The 17,461-nt window shown below is 53.1% G+C and overlaps 8 protein-coding genes across 8 annotated transcripts; 3 read left to right on the forward strand and 5 right to left on the reverse strand.

Annotated features, from left to right (window-relative positions):
- Nucleotides 1-26: 26 nt before the first annotated feature.
- Nucleotides 27-1,799, reverse strand: CC84DRAFT_1217044 (uncharacterized protein; the record flags this gene model as incomplete). The annotated part of the gene is made up of 3 exons (XM_018182858.1): nucleotides 27-1,026; nucleotides 1,103-1,540; nucleotides 1,594-1,799. The coding sequence occupies 3 exons, from the start codon at nucleotides 1,797-1,799 to the stop codon at nucleotides 27-29; spliced, it is 1,644 nt and encodes a 547-aa protein (XP_018036087.1).
- Nucleotides 1,800-3,259: 1,460 nt separating this feature from the next.
- Nucleotides 3,260-5,663, forward strand: CC84DRAFT_1164191 (SET domain-containing protein). The gene has a single exon (XM_018178439.1). It carries the CDS (start codon nucleotides 3,291-3,293, stop codon nucleotides 5,241-5,243), a length of 1,953 nt encoding a protein of 650 aa, XP_018036088.1. The 5' UTR covers nucleotides 3,260-3,290; the 3' UTR covers nucleotides 5,244-5,663.
- Nucleotides 5,651-6,912, reverse strand: CC84DRAFT_1196074 (RTA1-domain-containing protein; the record flags this gene model as incomplete). The annotated part of the gene is made up of 3 exons (XM_018181436.1): nucleotides 5,651-6,323; nucleotides 6,380-6,650; nucleotides 6,888-6,912. The coding sequence occupies 3 exons, from the start codon at nucleotides 6,910-6,912 to the stop codon at nucleotides 5,651-5,653; spliced, it is 969 nt and encodes a 322-aa protein (XP_018036089.1).
- Nucleotides 6,913-7,743: 831 nt separating this feature from the next.
- On the reverse strand, nucleotides 7,744-8,422 carry CC84DRAFT_1217047 (acyl-CoA N-acyltransferase; the record flags this gene model as incomplete). The annotated part of the gene is made up of 2 exons (XM_018182859.1): nucleotides 7,744-7,988; nucleotides 8,035-8,422. 2 exons carry the CDS (start codon nucleotides 8,420-8,422, stop codon nucleotides 7,744-7,746), a joined length of 633 nt encoding a protein of 210 aa, XP_018036090.1.
- A 96-nt stretch (nucleotides 8,423-8,518) lies between these two features.
- Nucleotides 8,519-10,284, reverse strand: CC84DRAFT_732716 (uncharacterized protein). The gene is made up of 3 exons (XM_018187214.1): nucleotides 9,884-10,284; nucleotides 9,549-9,832; nucleotides 8,519-9,496 (listed from the first exon to the last, which is right to left on the reverse strand). Exons 1-3 carry the CDS (start codon nucleotides 10,173-10,175, stop codon nucleotides 8,615-8,617), a joined length of 1,458 nt encoding a protein of 485 aa, XP_018036091.1. The 5' UTR covers nucleotides 10,176-10,284; the 3' UTR covers nucleotides 8,519-8,614.
- A 351-nt stretch (nucleotides 10,285-10,635) lies between these two features.
- On the forward strand, nucleotides 10,636-11,497 carry CC84DRAFT_732720 (glycosyl hydrolase). Its single transcript, XM_018187215.1, has one exon. It carries the CDS (start codon nucleotides 10,762-10,764, stop codon nucleotides 11,455-11,457), a length of 696 nt encoding a protein of 231 aa, XP_018036092.1. The 5' UTR covers nucleotides 10,636-10,761; the 3' UTR covers nucleotides 11,458-11,497.
- Nucleotides 11,498-12,663: 1,166 nt separating this feature from the next.
- CC84DRAFT_1259115 (uncharacterized protein) lies at nucleotides 12,664-14,264 on the forward strand. Its single transcript, XM_018184884.1, has 2 exons — nucleotides 12,664-13,620; nucleotides 13,762-14,264. Exons 1-2 carry the CDS (start codon nucleotides 12,891-12,893, stop codon nucleotides 14,103-14,105), a joined length of 1,074 nt encoding a protein of 357 aa, XP_018036093.1. The 5' UTR covers nucleotides 12,664-12,890; the 3' UTR covers nucleotides 14,106-14,264.
- On the reverse strand, nucleotides 14,195-17,356 carry CC84DRAFT_1196076 (ubiquinone biosynthesis protein-like protein coq-8). Its single transcript, XM_018181437.1, has 2 exons — nucleotides 15,952-17,356; nucleotides 14,195-15,886 (listed from the first exon to the last, which is right to left on the reverse strand). The coding sequence occupies exons 1-2, from the start codon at nucleotides 17,278-17,280 to the stop codon at nucleotides 14,498-14,500; spliced, it is 2,718 nt and encodes a 905-aa protein (XP_018036094.1). The 5' UTR covers nucleotides 17,281-17,356; the 3' UTR covers nucleotides 14,195-14,497.
- Nucleotides 17,357-17,461: the final 105 nt, after the last annotated feature.

The following is a 17,461-nucleotide window of genomic DNA, read 5'->3' on the forward strand; positions in this document are numbered from 1 at the left end:
CCCCACCCTTCGACTGCAACTTGCCATCAGTACGGCGGTGCGAAAGTGCCAAACATTCCCCACATAGAATCCCCCCAAAGATCCTGCGGCAGGGCATTAAAGTCGAGAGGTATATCGAAGTCGCTCATAGCACTCATGTCGGCTTGCGTCAACTGCGCATAATCGTTAAACTCCGGTGCTGCTGGCGGAGGAGGCATGTCCGCAATCGAGTGTTGCTGAAGGTCTCCGTTCTCTTGTGGAGACGTCCGTTCTTCCACGTCGGCTTTTATGTTCCTTAGCTCATGACCCCTAGTTATCGCGTCGAATACAATGCTTGCGCCCATGCGATCGTCGATCTTGAGTTTCGTGCTGTCAATGTCCATTGGCTGTTGACGACTTAAAACCTCAATGACTAATGCTGCCCGCGCCTTTTCATCGGTTGCTTCGCGTGCTCCGGCGGCTAAGAATCGCTGCGCAATTGCAACGTGGTTCTTTGCTGTCTCTTGTTCTTCGGGTGGGGCGTTGATGTTCAGCGCGAAGAATCTGAGCAAGAACACAGCAGCGAGCATCAGGGCGCGAAAATAGTTCTTGGGGCAAGTCTGCTGCAGGAATGCCGCGGTTATATCGGGATAGTCATCGGAGCGGTGGAAGAGGCCTTGATCAGAGAGATACACTATGCGAAGAGCGACAGAGTATCCGTTTTTCATGAGAACCTCACGCGACGTAACGTCTTGCATGCGGATGATGGTCATGGTATAGAGGTGCAGTTTTGCAACCAACACGGCCATCTCTATGCGCGGAGACCATGGTGTTGGGAATCTCGATTTGAGACTGTCCAACTCTGTGTCGATGAGCTTCACGAGCGACTGGGATACGGTTTCTTGGCTGTTCTCTAGTACTATAGTTGTGAATCTCGCCATGATATGGTGGACCATTACTTGGTAGGCAAACTCTGGTGGGATCGGGTACGTGCGGACAAAGTTTTCTATCGTCGCTAGCTCTGTAGTTTCGTTTATGTGAGGTGAAACTCCAATGTGCATCCCTACTCTGTAGACAGTCAGCATGCTTAAAGCCTGCTGCCACTAGATCTAGCGCCCTATGGAAGGGGACACATTCAACTTACGAGGTGCTGGCTAGGAAACACCCAAGCCAAGTACTAGCTCTGGCTCGCGGGGAGCCGGAAGGAACGCCGATACTCCTTAACGACTGTGGTGGTTTTGAGTGATGCAACCCCATGTAGAGTGCTGCATTGATCGCGACACCACAGTACAGCCAGGAGCAGTCATGTGATTGGCGAGGCGAGGGCAAAGGCCACATAATAAGGTGGATGAGTGCCTGGATAGTCTGTAAAGGGACAGGTGCAGCCAAGATCTCGAGACGAAGTTTGGCCAAGTATGGCTCTTTAAGCTGTTCGAACAATGCAATATGTTGGGGCAAAGGTCCACGGGAAGCGACTATTACGATGAGAGTCCAAAATAAGAGTGGTGCCGTATCGTACATGGTCGAAATGGAGAAGTTGGGATTTACCACTGGAAAGTGCGGGTAATAGAATGCTGCAAAGCTAAAAATGGCCAGTCAGACGGTCCTCAAGTGATGACGAAATCTTGTACTTACACTTTGATTATGTCGGCGACTGTGTTCTTATCAATCACAAAGCCCTCCAATTGGTATTGCTCTTTGATGCCAAAGTCGGTCACCACAGCAGTCCCGGATTGCTCGAGGGCAGACTCAGGCGAGTCGAAATGGGTGTCTGGTGACACTGTAGATTTGAAGCCATTATCTTCTCTCTGGCTTCTCAAAGTTTCTAACTCTTTTGCCATCTCTTCGACACGTCTGTATTCTTGAGTCAGCCATGAAATCATCCACAAAGTAATTGTGGCAGCGAGAGCGACATACTTGCGGGCAGGTGTACGCCGAAATGAAGAATCGACGACACACTGCAAGTTGCGCATCTGGCATCTTGAACACGGTGCCGGGAATTTTGCTTTGGAATCGCAACGAAGCTGCGTTCCTCGTCAGAACGTGTCGATTGCAATAAATGTAGAATAAAGTTACTTTAACCTGCTTGCACTCGGTACAAGTCTTGACCGGACGGTGGATTGATCGCCCAAGCGGACCCGATAACCCGAGTGCGGCCATGACAATCTCGTGCGCGCTCGTTGAACCCGTTACCAATCTTCCACGCAGTAGACCGCAGTCATCCGATGCGACGCCGTCTTGACAGTTATGGGGAGCGCGATTGCATGAGAGACGATCGCTATGGCGCACTTCAGTTGGCGCAAATAATTTGACGTCGTTTGGTGTTCGTCTCTTCAAAGTTACGACAGGAGAGGTGGGTGGAACGCACGGGCATTGGGAAGGATCAGGCGTAAAAGATCGACGGAGGTCATTGGCCAGCCAATTTAGCCCTTTTCTTCGGATACATCACTCTGGCGTTCTCTGCTCGGATTTCTCGGACTGTTCCTCCAATTTTCTCCTCCAAGTCTAATCAGTGTGTATCGAAGCCCAATTCATCATGTGCACCGCTTCGCTCATGTCGTCCTGGAACCTCCTCGTTCTAAACTTCCAGTGAAAGAAATCTCAATAGACGCTTTACCGCCCCCAAGTAAGATGGGCTAGGCAGCCTTGCTTCAGTTCGCGACCCGCGCCATTTCAGGACTTTTCGCCCCATGCGCAGTCATCATAGGCCATGACATGCACATTCCACCGTTATGGTCCCGTGCCCAGAATCATCAAATGAGACCCCATGGTCATCAATCAATGAAATATGCGCTTACTTGGAAACTCCCATCTCGCGCGTCTGTCATGTCGAATACCGCGCACTGTCTACAATGAACAAGAAGAGATGAATGTCCCTTCAAATGCTGGCGCCATTGCTATCTATGGTATAGGCTTATTGTATCGCGTGCAACGGTGCCTCGTCAAAAACGCAAGCATGGTACATTATGACTGTCCTACCCCAGAACCTACGATGAGCAACGCCAGACTCAATCGTTGTATACAGCATGTTCGCATTTCGTATGCACAACAACTAATTGCGTTCTAAACAACATCACCAACCTGGTAGTGTCAGTATCGCGCTTCTTCGAACTCAACGCTCAAACTTGACGGCAGTAGTGGCCTTTTTGAAATTGGGCAGTACGCATCGTTCCTTTACTGTAACAGTAGAACGACAAAGACGGGTGTAGGAAGGGTTCACCAGAGCGTGATGACAGTGCCAAGCCACTAGATGCCGCTAAGCGGGGCATCAAGCAGCAGATTTTGGGCTCAAAAAGTACAACCACCACACAGAATACTGAACGCTCGAAGACATGGGATCAACGCAGGAGAACACGGTCTTCTTGACGGAGAAAGAAGCCGAACGGATCCGGAATACAGTGAAGGAGACCATAAGAAAAAGCTCCGAACTTTGTGGCCATGCGCGAGAATCACGAGACGCAAAATCAGCCATCAGCCAAGCGACTGGCGCATCACTAATGGCAGACATGGAATCTATGCAGTCGAGTGGTCGGGGAGAAACATTACCTGCCCTTGCCGTGGGAGAGGTGTATCCGCCTTGCACGGTCACAAGCGAGGAACTTGAACCTATGAAAATCAGCGAGCTTAAGATGGATACACATCATCGTGGTCGCCGGCTCCACGTAAAGCGCGCCAGCCCAGTTGTTGTACTTACCGCGCGTTCGTGGGTCATGGTGGAGGATGCCGAGGGCGGCGACATAGAGCGACTAGAGATGAGTCTTCACAAGTCACGGCACGGCGAAGACATCCTGGAGTATGCGAAGAATTACATCATCAAAGAACCATTCTTTACTCTTACCGAAGAAGGCGAGGCTACGTTACGCATAGACCATCCTTCCGATCTGATATCTCTCAGCGATGCGCTTACGGGAAAGACTTTCTCGAGCGCTAAAGCAGCAGAGAAGTTCGCCACGACTTGCAAAAGCGGTGGGAACGATGAGCTCAAAAATGGTGACCTGGCAGCGGCGCACGAAAAGTACACGGACGGCTTGACTGTCGCAAGACGAGATTCTGTTTCGCAAACAAATCCTGACCTCGCTCGAGACATTGCTCGCAACCGGGCCCTTGTCAACCTTCGATTAAGTCACTTTGACGAAGCCATCGCGGATGCGAAAGCTTCTCTGATAGGCAAAGACGATCAGAAATCGAAAGATCTTGACAGTAAAGCATACTACCGAGCTGGATCTGCTGCGTACGGGCTCGGTCAGTTTGAAGACGCGAAGAAATTCTTTGAGGAGCAGCTGAAGCTTGCACCAAACGACAAAGATGCGAGTATTTACTTGAAGCGGATAGATGTACGACTCCGGGAACAACAGACCGGAGCGTACAACTGGAAGAAGCTGCGGACAGGTCTCTCGAAAGCTCGGCCACATGTCGATGCCGCAAGTTTCATTGGCAACGTCAAGGTTGAAAACAGCGAAGGCCGCGGACGCGGTATGTATGTTACTCGTAACATACCTGCTGGAGAGGTGGTGATGGCCGACAAAGCATTCCACGTGGTATGGGGCCACGACAAGGAGGCATTGACGGCAATGACCTACGATGTACGCGACGATCGAATCAGGGTACAGCCTGTAGGTCTAAGCAAATCAATAGTACAGAAACTCCTTGGAAACTCTTCCCAAATAGAGAGGGTAATGGACCTCTTCGGCGATTACGAAGGTGACGGCAAGAAGATCTTCCGAACCGGAGACGGTCCTATCGTCGACACTTTCCGGATACACGATATAGTTTCCCGTAATGGATTTGGGCTGGGAAATCAATATGGAGAAGAAGGTGCACGGAATGCAAGTACCGGTCTCTGCACTTGGGCGGCATATATTAACCATTCCTGCGTTCCCAATACCAGCAAAGACTTTGTTGGCGATCTGATGGTCCTCCGCGCCATACGCCCTCTCATAGCGGGTGAGGAAGTCTTCTTCAGTTACAACGAAGATGGTGACTACGACGCACGACAGGCCGCTCTGATGACTACATGGGGCTTTGAATGCAAGTGTCCACTTTGCGCTGCCGAGAAGGCTGATGATCTTGCGGTGCGAAAGAAGAGGGCAGAGCTGGTGCAGCAATCGGTGGACTTCGTCAAACACGAAAACTGGCCTGATGCAAATAGGCTCAAGATTGCAAGCGCGCAAAGACTTGCTAAAGCTATCGACGACACTTACGACAACGAGCGGTACAAGGGTGTGCCTCGGTTGGCTGGGCGGATCATCCAAGAATGGCTCATGAAGGCGAGCCCGAGGAAATGATCGAAAAGCGATGTGTCAAAGCGCGCATTTTACTTTGCAATGGGCAATTGTAATTTCCACTGGGTGCGAACATGTGGTGCGGCGATCCATCGGAGTTCACCACACAATGTCGGGTCCGGTCTCGCCTCGCCCAAGGATGGTGCGACGTAGGGCCCTCAACACAGCCCTCTGATCTGTTGGCGCGATCAGAGTACATTCTGAGCTTGCTACGCGAGTAGAGTGAGCGCTTCCACCACGGCACTGCAACAAAGATCCGTTATGACAGCCTCAATTATGTGCACACAATATCGAGTCTATGAAAAGGGTATACATGGCAAAATCATGAACCAAACTCCGATGTCCCCATGAATGACACGAGCCTCTAATGACACGCCAGGCGCTTGTTTCAAACCCCATTCTCGATGCGTCTAGTAGTTCCTTTCAATCAATTCAATTTTGTCAGTAGACCCAGTATCTCCATGCTTGAAAAAGCGATATCCCTTGCCCGCAGGGATCCACAAGTCGTCGAAAATCCGCCCAGGATGAAACGCTGTCATCATCATAACAGCGACAATGATCATCGGTCCCTCGAAGATCATGAACGTGACCTCATCGTTGGCAAGGTGACTCTGGAATCCGCCCCAAAGCTCCGCAACACGGTACACACTTCGGATGAAGATGAGCAAGGTCGCGACAAAAAGACTCCACTGGAACCAGCGGAAGCTGGGGTCCGCGCGTAGGCTTTCGTATAATGGGGCCTGCCCGGTGAGGTTTCCAGCGCTTTTAGCCTTGCGCACGCGGAACGCAAAGTCGCCCCAAAGGGCGAAGAAGATGATCATAGAGATAATCTGGGAAATCAGGCCTGCGATCATAATGTGGACACCGAGGTCTCTGCTGCTGGTGTTTCTAGCCATAGAGGCTATGGCACCGCCGATGGATTGTAGAACCAGTGAGAGCAGATCGCAGCCGACGAAGATGTAGGTGTACATTTTGGGCTTTATGCGGGAGTAGTCGGCGCCTACGGCTACTATAACACGACTCAGGCAAAGGTAGATGCCACCCGTCAGCAGGGCGGGTGCGACCGTGAGAGGTACCAAGTACCTGCTAATTGTTAGCACACTAAAGTCACGCTTATAGATGTAGACCAGGTTTCTTACACAAGAAAGTTGTTCATGTCAAAAGGGTTGTTGTTCAGCATCAAACGCCCACCGTACCCGACGATCTCGCCGAAGATTCCCAAGCATACTGCACTCATGTACGTCCATGTCTTCTTATGGATACCAAAAAAAAGCTGCATGAAAAGCAAAATGATAAAGCAGACGCCATATATTGTGTTACCCGCGAAATTCGGGTAATAAGTGATAATGGCCTTGTCGAGAGGACGTACACCAGCCTTAGGCTTGGCGGCAGCGGTACCGTTCTTTGCGGCTTCGCGGACCACGAGGGTCAAAAGCTCTCCGGGATCCATAAGGCGTGGTGAAAAAAAATAAAAAAATCAAATGAATGTGGTTGAACGAATGTGATCGGGGTTTGTGTCTCGGGAAGACCTGAGCACGCAGGTATATGTACGACCTCTGACAGTTCTGCTAGAATTCGCGCGATAAAGAACGCAAGGCCCGATTCGGAGAATTGCGTAGGAGCTGGATGTAGGAGACCGCCTAGCACGTACAAAGTCCGATGAGGCACCCATTTTAGCCCCCGTCTCCGCGGTTAGGAAACCCTGTCGCTGTTGCGCTCAGGTAGAAACACCACAGGCAACCAATGGCGGAGAATAGGATTCTCAAAGTCCTGCCGTACGACAATGGAGAATACATGATAAAACCTAGCGCGTTCTCGGCTGCTTCGATGCCCGTATATGGACGATCGGTCTGCTTACGCTGCGGAGATTACCTTAGGTATGTAGGAACACCGGTACGTAAGGCTGAGCTGCAGAATCTTGACTGGTAGCAATGGCACACAGCATTGTCGCGAGCCTATTCTTTATGCAAGATGCGGTACTTTGTATGCGACGATGGGACTTCGCTTCTACTTATCGTCTGCCAGTTGTTTGGGAAGAGGGGACAATGCTCTCGATGTGAAACACCCACACAATTGGACTCAGATATCACTTCGCGATGTTTGGACCAAATACGTGTCATTCGTGCTTCTTTACGAGTCCATAATTGAGAACATGAGGATCGGGACGAAGCCCGATTTGAAGCGGCGGTAGGAGATGACATCGGAGGTTTGGGAAGTCCAAACGACTTGGAGCTTGAGTGCGCTACGGTAATTATGTAATTGATCAAATACGGTTAGTGGGTGATGGGTATATGTGGGAACCACGCACATCCTCTCCTTCATTATGGCACCCTTGAAGGATCGCAACTCACTACGAGACAATGGCTGTCAGAACAATCGATCAATTGCAAGACTGATCGAAACCGTGGATACTGCAACGCCCCTGTATGGTGTTGCATACGTTGAATGCTCTCACAACTCTTCAGGCCTCCTCGGGAAAATTTACTGTAACAAAGTCCCCCTCTTATAGAGGCCCCCGTATCATCAAAGGCGCGGTGAACGTCTTATCTCCGCCAAAAGGTCTCATGTCGCATTCGAAGGTCTCTGCGTCATTGAATCCATGTCGCCCATAGAGGATATGAGCCTCATGAGACGATTCAAGATATACCGGCAAACCCAGCTGGTCTGCTCTTTCGGTTCCCCATCTTAGCAGTGCACTTGCAGCACCACGTCTTTGGTACTTGGGTTCGGTATGCAGCATGTGCAGATCTGCGCTTGTCAGCTAAGTCCGCTTTTACTCTAAACTTCGACGTACATATATGTGGTTTCGTTCCCATAATCGCTTTCTTTCGGACAACGAGACCGCCGAAGAAAGCTTCACATGCCGCTTCGTTCACTCCGGGTCCCGATGGTACTGGACGTCCTGCGGATGAGCTGACGTCCTCTGATGTCTTGTAGATGTGGTATTTCGCGAATCCCATTTGCTCGCCTGTTTCTTCATCGACAGCAATCAGGAGTTGACATGTAGGGTCGCTATTGCGCATGTTGATGATTTGATTGGCTCTTGACTCTGTGGGTGCGACTGGGAAGGGGCCAGGGAAAAATAGAGAGGGACCATTCTGGCCAGCACCGTATGCGTCGGCTTCCCCTTGCGCAGCGCGCGGTATGTCCGCATCGGACGCTTCCCGTATTTTGATACCCATGATATTCTTCTTCTTCTTGGTGTGTGAGGACAGTTGGCTAGATGGTTCCCATGCAGAGGATTATGTATGGTGCCATGACACCTGAATAGGAAGGTGCATCCTCCGCCCTTCTGACTCACGCGCCCTTGGACTTGACTAACAGCGACAGATAAGTCTCGCGGAGTTTTCATCAGCCTTCTTGTTCTTACTCGCTCATGCTGGATGCATGGTTCCGATCTCTTCTTCGAAACGACCAATCCCTGGCTGTGGCGAATGCAGGTCCTGCCAGAATTGCCATACTTTCTGCTCCATTGAATGGCTCGACCACACGAATGTCTTCATCACTTTCAGCAGCTGGTCCCAGTCATCGTATAGACCGTCCAGAAGATCATGAAAGCAGCCATGGACCATGTTGATGGCGCGCGATCGAATTCGGTTCCGCTTTGCCATAGCTCCACTCACAAATAGAAGCCACAGCAACAGGTTTTCATAGCGTTCTTCCTTCCATCGTGGATCGCTCCGCGTCTTGGTCAATAGAGTCATAACCTGCGTAGCACACCACTCCGGGATGAAACAGCCTTCCCAGATGCCGGTGGACAGATTGTAAGTAACAAAAAATGAAGCATAAATACATGCTTGCAGAAAATGATCCTCTGTACCCGAGAACCTGTTCTGGCTGAGCAGGTCGACCAAGCGGGACTCTATGTAGTACTGGAAGTTATCAATGGGACACTCTCGAAGTGGAAGATCTCCCGGACTACAGCGCGTGTCGACCAAAGTGCAAAGCGCATTGAGGTCACCCATAATCTCTGCGAATTCTCCAGGGAAATCGGATATTATATTCTCGAATCCTGGAGATACAAAGGATCCCGCTGCCGAAGACGGAAGTGTCTCGCGGCTGGTCTCTTCGTAGTCCCGATGAGAAAGCAGACGAGTCGTGCCAACGAAGAGACATGAATAAAGGTCCTGCCAGAACAGCGCTCGCCTTATCGCGTCTGATATCGAAACGTTTGAGGCGTTGGTAAGTTCTACGACGTTTTTTATGGCACTAAGATGCGTTGATATGCTATTCGCGTTGGATCCATCCACTCGATACTGAAGTACGCATTAGGCTTGTAAAGGTACTATGGGTCACAGTGAGGTTTACCTCGTAGCCGATGATCATCAGCATAGCTGTAAGTGTTGATACCGATGGTACCAGTCCTGGGTTGGACATGCGGTGCCTTAGATTACGAAGCGTCGCTCCACGCTGCGTCAAGCATTCTACGTTGGGAACATTCATATTCGCAGCCAGCGCCAATGCTAATGAGAGCGCATGAAACATCAAGGGATCCGATAACGCGCCTCGAAAGACGTCGTCCAGGCCTTCGAAGAAGATTTTCCCGGCGTCCTCAACGCAGAAGACCGGTTCGCCGGCAGAGCGTGCACTCTCTACAAAGAATTAGCCAAATAACTTACGGTCATATACACAAGGAAACTGACTGTGCGCCATCAATGACCTCAAGCGTTCACCATCGCCAGGCAGAGAGTCAAATGGATCAAGTCGCCCACCCGACAGAGGCTTCGGCAAAACCAGCGCAGAGCTCGATCGTACTTCCAGTCTCAGCTTTCCAGTGCGTGCGTCGATAACACTGGCTACGAAGTTGTCGTTCCTCCTCGCTTCTTCCTTTCGCTTGTTCTGCATCCCGTTGCGGATGGCGTGCTGCCGTATGCGCTTTTGGCGCTGCCGGTCGTGCATTTCGTGGGGGTGGTTGACTGTCACAAACTCGAACATTGTGCTGATTCGGTCTTATCTGTTATGACTCTTTGTGGTGATGGAAATGGAAAGAAGAGGTTTCCCAAAGTTCCTTGCTCAGCCTGGCCCCCACTAGTGCGCCAAGCGGTTTGTCTTGTGAGTGGTGGATTCGATCGTGCTTACATTTGTCGGATATAACAGATTCACGGATGATGAAAGAACATTGTGAGATGTGACCAATCTGTGGCTGAACCAGCATGATTATTGCTGTGGAGAATCTACGAGGAGTATATTCGCGAAGGAGAGATGCGTGGCGTAAAAAGTGGCTCGAGCATGGCAGATCCACTGACGCTTTTAGCTCCTTCCCCATCATTTGCTTCTCCGGCCTCAACAACACATCATTTTCGCATACTACTGAAGTACAGACTCACTCAGCTTGAGCTTTCCATCGTGTCACTCGGTTGTTGCAACGAGATGACGTCACATACATCCTCAAGCCTCCTCGGGGTTGCACATCAGCCTAATTGGCCTGCCAAACCAACAACGTATAACATGCCAGGGTTGCAATGCGGAAGCACTTGCAGAATAGTACGCTGTATATCACATTGAGCAGATTGCGGAAGATATGGAAACGCAGAAACCCTTCGACGTCCTCGTCTTCAGCAAGACATGTGGCTACCGGCACGACTCCATTCCAGCCGGCGTCGCCTCACTCCAATGCCTCGCAGAGCAAACCTCGCAATTCATCGTCACAGCGAGCGAAGACGCATCGACCTTTACTTTTGACAATCTCTCTAATTATGCAGTTATCATCCTTCTCCAAACCATCGGCGACATTTTCACCCAAGACCAACTCGATGCTCTGAAACAATTCGTCCGCGATGGTGGCGGCGTAGTCGCCATCCATGGCGCAGCAGCTGGCATGCCAAATGACGCGTGGTATGAGAATCTCATCGGCGCGCACTTCGATCAGCATCCGCCGCACGAGCCAGGCATTGTGCTCGTCGAGGACATGAACCAGGACCACTTCATCATGAACTGCTGTGGTGGCCGGGAAAGCTGGACCGACGAGTTTTACAATTTTACGTCCCATCCGCGTGGGAACAGCAATCTGAAAGTCTTGCTTAGAGGGGATCCGAAGTCTTTTGAGGGGGGGAAGCATGGAGATGATCATCCACTGGCGTGGTGTCAGGAGTTTGAGGGTGGGAGGGTTTTCTTTACGGCATTAGGGCATTTTGATGAGGCGTATTCGGATGAATGGTTTATTGAGCAGATGAAAAGAGGTATCTTGTGGGCTGCGCGAAAAGACAACAAAGGTTGAGGAAAATAGCAATTTTGAGAGAAACGCCATTGAGCACGCCCAGTACAAAATGTCTCCTTTGCGTTTCAGATGAAATACTCAAACAGATAAGCAACTGACTATGTTGACTCCCAGACTGACAGAGAACCTGGTGTGTAACCAGACTCCAGCCTCCGCGAAACTCCAACATCCTGAATATTTCCGACGGAAATTTCGTGCACATTCAAGAGCCAAGGATATCTTCTCTCCTCTAGGGACAAAGTTATGTCTTGGTATTGCCAGGCTATACTGTCGAAATTGGGCGTCGTCAGCTCAAGCCGCCACTTCATTACGACAAGACGATGCGATTGCAAGAGCAAATCGCAGCATCACGAAGCGTAGGATAATTCTACGCTGCAATCGCAGTGAGCAGTCGTTAAAAATCGGACACTCTGTAGGTATAGAGAGAACGACGGCGCCCCTGAGTGACAAGGCGGTCGATAGGACAGGGCTCCTGAGCGCTAGACAGTTACTTTTTTCGCTACCAGTCTGACAGCACGATGGTGCCATCTCGAATCCCGCATTTCCTCAAATAGGACAGCTCCATGCATGCGGCTCTATCCTTCTGTGACCGATCTTGCATAATGTACATCGTCTTCCTTCGAAACGACAAAAGACCCCATATCCACCTATGACCCGCCCACTACCATCCCAAAAGGTACCTCTTCGTCACCCTCACTCAACCTGCGGTCCGCTTCCACCGCCAAAGCTTGGAGTAAATGAGGCTTGCGTCAGAGCGCTCAGACCTGTCGTTCTTTTCTAACGCGGCTCGCCTGAAACAACTGCCCACATCATAGACTTCTGGATTTCCATGGTTTGGTAGAAATGAAGGTGCGGACATGCGCCGTGAAGCGGGAGCGGCCAGTGACATGTTGGTCCGAGGACCGGACTGCAACGCTCATGCAGGAACGCGCTGGAATGGGCAGGTTTGTCGGATGCAGCCCTTCAACGTTTGTACTTATGCGACTTGTCCATAGCTTGATGCCGTGATGAAAGGCTTCAAAACTTTACCTTGCCCATCATCGACTGTTCAACTTTCCGCAATAATTTTCCGCGATGCATTCGCTTGAGGCTACACTGTTGTCCGTCCACAGCGACCTTCCCGCTTGCACATGAAACATCGCGCCCGCGCTACGGCCGCCCCGCTGCATACGCGTCCCATGGTACTCATTCTACCACCAGCTCTCACCATGTTTCACGGAAAGCATACGCGTCACTAAACCTCGTCCCCATTCGCGATCTGCGAGGCTGGGCTCGCCTCGTCACGGACGGTCACAGGGGGATGCGTGCTGTTTAATGAAACGGGCTCCACCGAAACAACGCGACGACTCGATGCACGCTCTCGACCCCGGCGCGTGAGCCTCAGGCGAAAGCTTGAATGGATCGGGGGTTTTCGTGGGGGCTGGTGAGGTGCGATGGTATATAAGGCTGGGCAGGCACAGGGAGGGAGGGTACAGCTCAGCAAGACATTCTCTTCGTTTACTTTCACCGACTTCTCAGTCACTGTCTTTCTTTCAGAGTACACTGTGTGTCTCGCTCATTTCAGCACATCTGCATCTATCTGCATCCCAGAATTTCCAGTCCTCCAACCCTTTTCGCCGTCCGCATTCACTGCATCCATTCTTGTCACCCAAGTCAAAATGAAGTTCACCGCCCTCACCGCAGCCTTCATCATCGCTTTCGCCTCCGCCCAGGAGTCTGGCTCCGCCCGCCCTCAATTCAGCGGCGTCCCCAGCTTTTCCGGCGAACACAGCTTCGCTGCTCGCCCGACGGGAGCTTTCCCGTCTGGTGCTTCAGGCTTCGCCAGCCCGTCTGGCCACCACGGCCATCCTCACCACAGGCCCAGTGGCGCTTCAGGCTTCGCTCACCCCTCTGGGGCCCGGCCCACAGACCTGCCTGCATTCTCGGGCTTCCCATCTGCGGCCGGACCTTCTGGAGCTGCGCCTACCGATGCTGGGCTCCAGCGTCGTCAAGAGAGCTCTGGACTTCCTTCGTTCCCCAGCGGTCTGCCAAGTGTCCTGCCCAGCGGCCTTCCCAGCGGCCTTCCCAGCGGCTTTCCTAGCGGATCTGGTGGCGTAGCGCCGACGGGGCTCCCCTCGTTCCCGTCAGGCTTCGCTCACGGCAGCGGTCGTCCTCAACCTACTGGTAAGTAGTCTTCACATAACCTGTGCGGATATGCGGCTCTCAAATCGTTGTTCACCACCCATCCTGGGGTACCTCAACGCGCCGAGATGCCAGCCCACAGCCTCAATTTCCTTAACTTCAACTGACATCGTACTCGTCTAGGCCCTCCGCCTTCAGGATTCCCGTCAGGTTCGGGTTTCCCCCGCCCTACGGGCAGCTTCAGCGGCGTCGCTCCGTCCGCCGCGCCGTCTTTTGCGGCTCAAGCGGCCGACGCCAGCGGTGTCCAGGGTGGTGAGCGACCCACGGGCACTCTGCCATCAGGCGTTGCCCACGGCAGCGGTCGTCCTCACCACAGTGGCGGATTCTCTGGCTCTGCGCGGCCTACCGGCGGCTTCGGCGGACACGGCCAACACTCTGGTGCTCCCGGCGCCGGACCTACTGCTGCTCCCTCATTCAGTGGCTCTATCGCCGCGCCCAGCGGATTCCAGACGCTCCGCCGCGTTTAAGATGACGAGTGTGGAGGCATGATACGAGCATGTTGTAGAGAGGATTGTTACTGGGGTGAAAAACGTGGTGATTGTGGATAGAGCTGGATCTTCTGTTGTACATATACTTTCTTACACTCTTTATAGCGCGAGCGCGACACTTTCATCAATGGAGCTGATACTCATCAATGGTTACCCACTGCGCGAGTGTACCCTTGTGACCGTGAGGGACGAGCTTATGCGAACTCGATCGTGGTCTTTGAACTGCTGGCAGCGTTCTCGATGCGGAAAAGCCATGTAGTATGAGTGAACACGATGTTGATGTGATACGGCATGCGGCCACTGCATCCCGATCCGCCATCCCAGGGACGAATAATATTTACAATATAGCACAGTATACTTACAAGCTCTGACTATGGATTCGTTATCTTCCCACCCTTGCGATACGTCTCGATAGCCTTCTCAAACAACGCGCGACATGGCACTCTGCTCCCCAACCTCGCGCAGAGCAAAAACGCGCCGCTCAGCTTCCGATGCAAACTATAAGTTTCCTCAGGCGGCGGTGCCAGGCGTTCCCGCACCATAACCGGAATCAGCCCACGCACCCGGTCGGTGATGGTCTGGTCCCTGAAGTCGTAAATCTCTGGCCCAGACTCCTGGAAGGGCTCTGCGAGTGTGAGGACCGACTGGATGTGTGCGTCGAGCATAGGCTGCGATTCCGCACCAGTGAGATAGCCGAGCTGGATGGAGAGGTCGCGGATAGCGTTGCGGTCGTTCAGCGAAGCGGCGATGAGGACGTTGATGTAAGGGTCTACAAACTCCTCAGCGTACTCGCGGGAGGCGCCAAAGTCGAGGAGCTCAATCTTGTGGTCCTTCTCGTTGTAGAGAAAGTTCGTCCAGTTTGGATCCGTCTGCATGAACTTGAATTCTATAATTTCTCGGAGGCACAGCCGCAGGATCTGGGTGCCGATCCAGTCGCGTTTTTCCTGGGCGAGGGTGGGCAGCTTCGCAACGCCGACGCCGTGGACGAGCTCGGCGGTTAGGACTTGCGGCCCGCAGGCTTCCGGGAAGGTCTTGGGAACTTTGAAGACTGAGGAGTCATCGGCGACGGCGGCGCGGAAGCGCTCTTGCCACTCGGCTTCGCGGACATAGTCGCATTCCCATGCTAGCTCTGTGCGGGCGTTTGCGATGGTGCGGTCGAGGAACAGGCCTTTGGGAAGGAGGCGCGAGGCAGTGAGTAGGATGGAGAGATTGTTGAGGTCGGAGTCAATAGAATCGGCTACGCCAGGATACTGGACCTTGACTGCGACAGGATGTCCCGTGGACTTGAGCACAGCTTTGTGGACCTGGCCGATCGATGCTGCTGCAATTGGCTTCTCATCAAATGAGGTGAACAGATCTCGCCATTCGCTGCCGAGGTTGCTCGCAAGAACCTTGTCGCGTTGCCAGGCGGGCATGTAGTCTGCACTGTCCTGCACGCGTTGCAGAACTTCGTGGATAGCCGGCGGCAGCATCTTGATGTCCTGAAAGCTGATGATCTGACCCAGCTTCAGAGCAGCACCGCGCATTCGGGACAGCTTCGCAACCAGTATTTCGAGGTTGCCTGGACTCAGCATGAGCGACCCTCCAGTGGCTGCCGCAGTGCCCGTGACCCGTCTCAAGCCCTCCCCAACAGCACCGAATGCCATGCTTGTACCCAGCCCTGCGTATTGCCATATGCGGCCGAACCGTGATGACGGAACTCGTGACTCTCGTAGTTCATACCGGGCCTTTTCTGGCTCGTCAATCACTTCACTGGGAATCTGCGATAGTGCTGTTAGTATATCAGCATGCTGGATGTCTGATCATTGCAGACGCAGGTGCTTACCTCAGAGGCGGGCGAAGCGGCTGCCTCGGCGTCCTTTGCAAGCTGCGAGGCTAGCTCATGCATCTCTTTCTCTGATGTCCCGGGTTGCGTGGGCTGTGTGGGCTGTGCTGGGTGTGATTGCTGCAGGGGTTCTTCTGGCAGCGACGGCTGGCTCTCCTCACTTCTCCGCACATTGAACGTGTCCTGATCGTGGCCTTGTGCAGTTTTGGTGTGGTCAAGCGGCGTACGCGCTGCGCCCTTCAGATCCATGTGTGGCTTCTGGTTGTACGGGTTCCCTCCTAGCATCTTCTTGTATCGGGTAGTGAGGAACACGTCTGTGTTGATGCCCTCTGGCACGCTCTCCTGTAATGGGACAGCAACCCGTTGTGGAATGTCCTCTCTTTGCATCTGCTCTTGGTCTGGCTCAGCTACAGAGTAGTAGACGTCCTGGTTCATCTGCTCATCCCGGACGTGGAAGTCGCTCTCTTGGTGCGTCTCGCCATATCTGGGTATCCGCGTCTTCGGTGATTGGTGAGAGGAGGTCGTTGGTTCTGATTCTACTGATCGCGTGTAGAAGACGTCTCGGTCGTGTCCTTCCTGCAATTGCTGTACTCGCGGCGCGGGAGAGGGATGGTACGGCTCGTTTGCGTGCGACGGGATCTGGTCGAACTGTTCACGCTGGGCGCGCATCTCATCCACCGACATGATCTTGTCACTCGAGGCACCGGCGGGCTTGCCTGGCACAGGTATCGTCGACGCCCTGGACTCGACAGGCCGCATGCCCTCGTCATCCCTCGGCTTGGTGCGGTGTTCCTCTGCGAGCGGCGCTTTCGGGGCCTCGGGAACCGGCCGTTCGCTGAACGTGTCCTGGCCTCTGGTTCCCTCCTCCAGCGTGACCCCAGCTGAAGGAATTGTCCCGTCCGGCAGCGGCGCCTGGCCGGCCTCCTCCTGGCGCACGCCGAGTTCTCCGTCAGCCGGCGGTGCTGCCTGCGTGTTCTTTGCCGACCGGTCATAATGATGGTCCTGTTCCAGGCCCGTCTTTGTATCTTCCCTGGGCCTCTCGCCCTTGACACTGTCCTTCGTCGGGACGTCCGCATGCTGGGCACCTGTCGCCCGCTGTACGGCAGCAGAGGCATACCTGGGCGCCTCCTCGTTCAGCCGCTGCGAGAGCACGCGCGCAGCCTCGAGCGTCAGGGTAATGCGGTCGGTCTGGTTCTTCGCGGCCTTGGCGAGGGAGGACGTCTTGGTGAAGACATCGAGCTGCTGCGAGCGGAGCTTCAGGTGCTGCTGCGCGATGCCTTTCGAGGCATTGAACAGCTTCGCCGCGTCGATGAGCCGTCGGCCCGCCATTGGAAATAACTAATGCGTCTGTCGCATCGAGCCACGCAGAATGCAGCGTGCCTGGACTCGAGCACCTCTCGTGAGACGTTGGCAAAAAGACATGATAGCGTCATAGCTTGCTCGGCTTAAGCTCGCCCGCGCGGCCGCCGTGATTGGCTGCCCGCGCACTGCGTTCTAGACCCGTTCAGGA

The sequence above is a fragment of the Paraphaeosphaeria sporulosa genome, assembly GCF_001642045.1.
Source record: "Paraphaeosphaeria sporulosa strain AP3s5-JAC2a unplaced genomic scaffold CC84scaffold_5, whole genome shotgun sequence".
Lineage (NCBI taxonomy): Eukaryota > Fungi > Ascomycota > Dothideomycetes > Pleosporales > Didymosphaeriaceae > Paraphaeosphaeria > Paraphaeosphaeria sporulosa.

Excerpts from the sequence above, each read along its gene's own strand:
- CC84DRAFT_1164191 (XM_018178439.1), top strand. The coding sequence starts at position 3,291 with ATGGGATCAACGCAGGAGAACACGGTCTTCTTGACGGAGAAAGAAGCC.
- CC84DRAFT_732716 (XM_018187214.1), bottom strand. The coding sequence starts at position 10,175 with ATGTTCGAGTTTGTGACAGTCAACCACCCCCACGAAATGCACGACCGG. Across the intron at positions 9,833-9,883 it reads GAGGTCATTGATGGCGCACA|AGAGTGCACGCTCTGCCGGC; the intron begins GTCAGTTTCCTT and ends AATTCTTTGTAG. Across the intron at positions 9,497-9,548 it reads TGATGATCATCGGCTACGAG|TATCGAGTGGATGGATCCAA; the intron begins GTAAACCTCACT and ends TGCGTACTTCAG.
- CC84DRAFT_732720 (XM_018187215.1), top strand. The coding sequence starts at position 10,762 with ATGGAAACGCAGAAACCCTTCGACGTCCTCGTCTTCAGCAAGACATGT.
- CC84DRAFT_1259115 (XM_018184884.1), top strand. The coding sequence starts at position 12,891 with ATGGTATATAAGGCTGGGCAGGCACAGGGAGGGAGGGTACAGCTCAGC. Across the intron at positions 13,621-13,761 it reads CGGTCGTCCTCAACCTACTG|GCCCTCCGCCTTCAGGATTC; the intron begins GTAAGTAGTCTT and ends GTACTCGTCTAG.
- CC84DRAFT_1196076 (XM_018181437.1), bottom strand. The coding sequence starts at position 17,280 with ATGGCGGGCCGACGGCTCATCGACGCGGCGAAGCTGTTCAATGCCTCG. Across the intron at positions 15,887-15,951 it reads CCGCTTCGCCCGCCTCTGAG|ATTCCCAGTGAAGTGATTGA; the intron begins GTAAGCACCTGC and ends GCACTATCGCAG.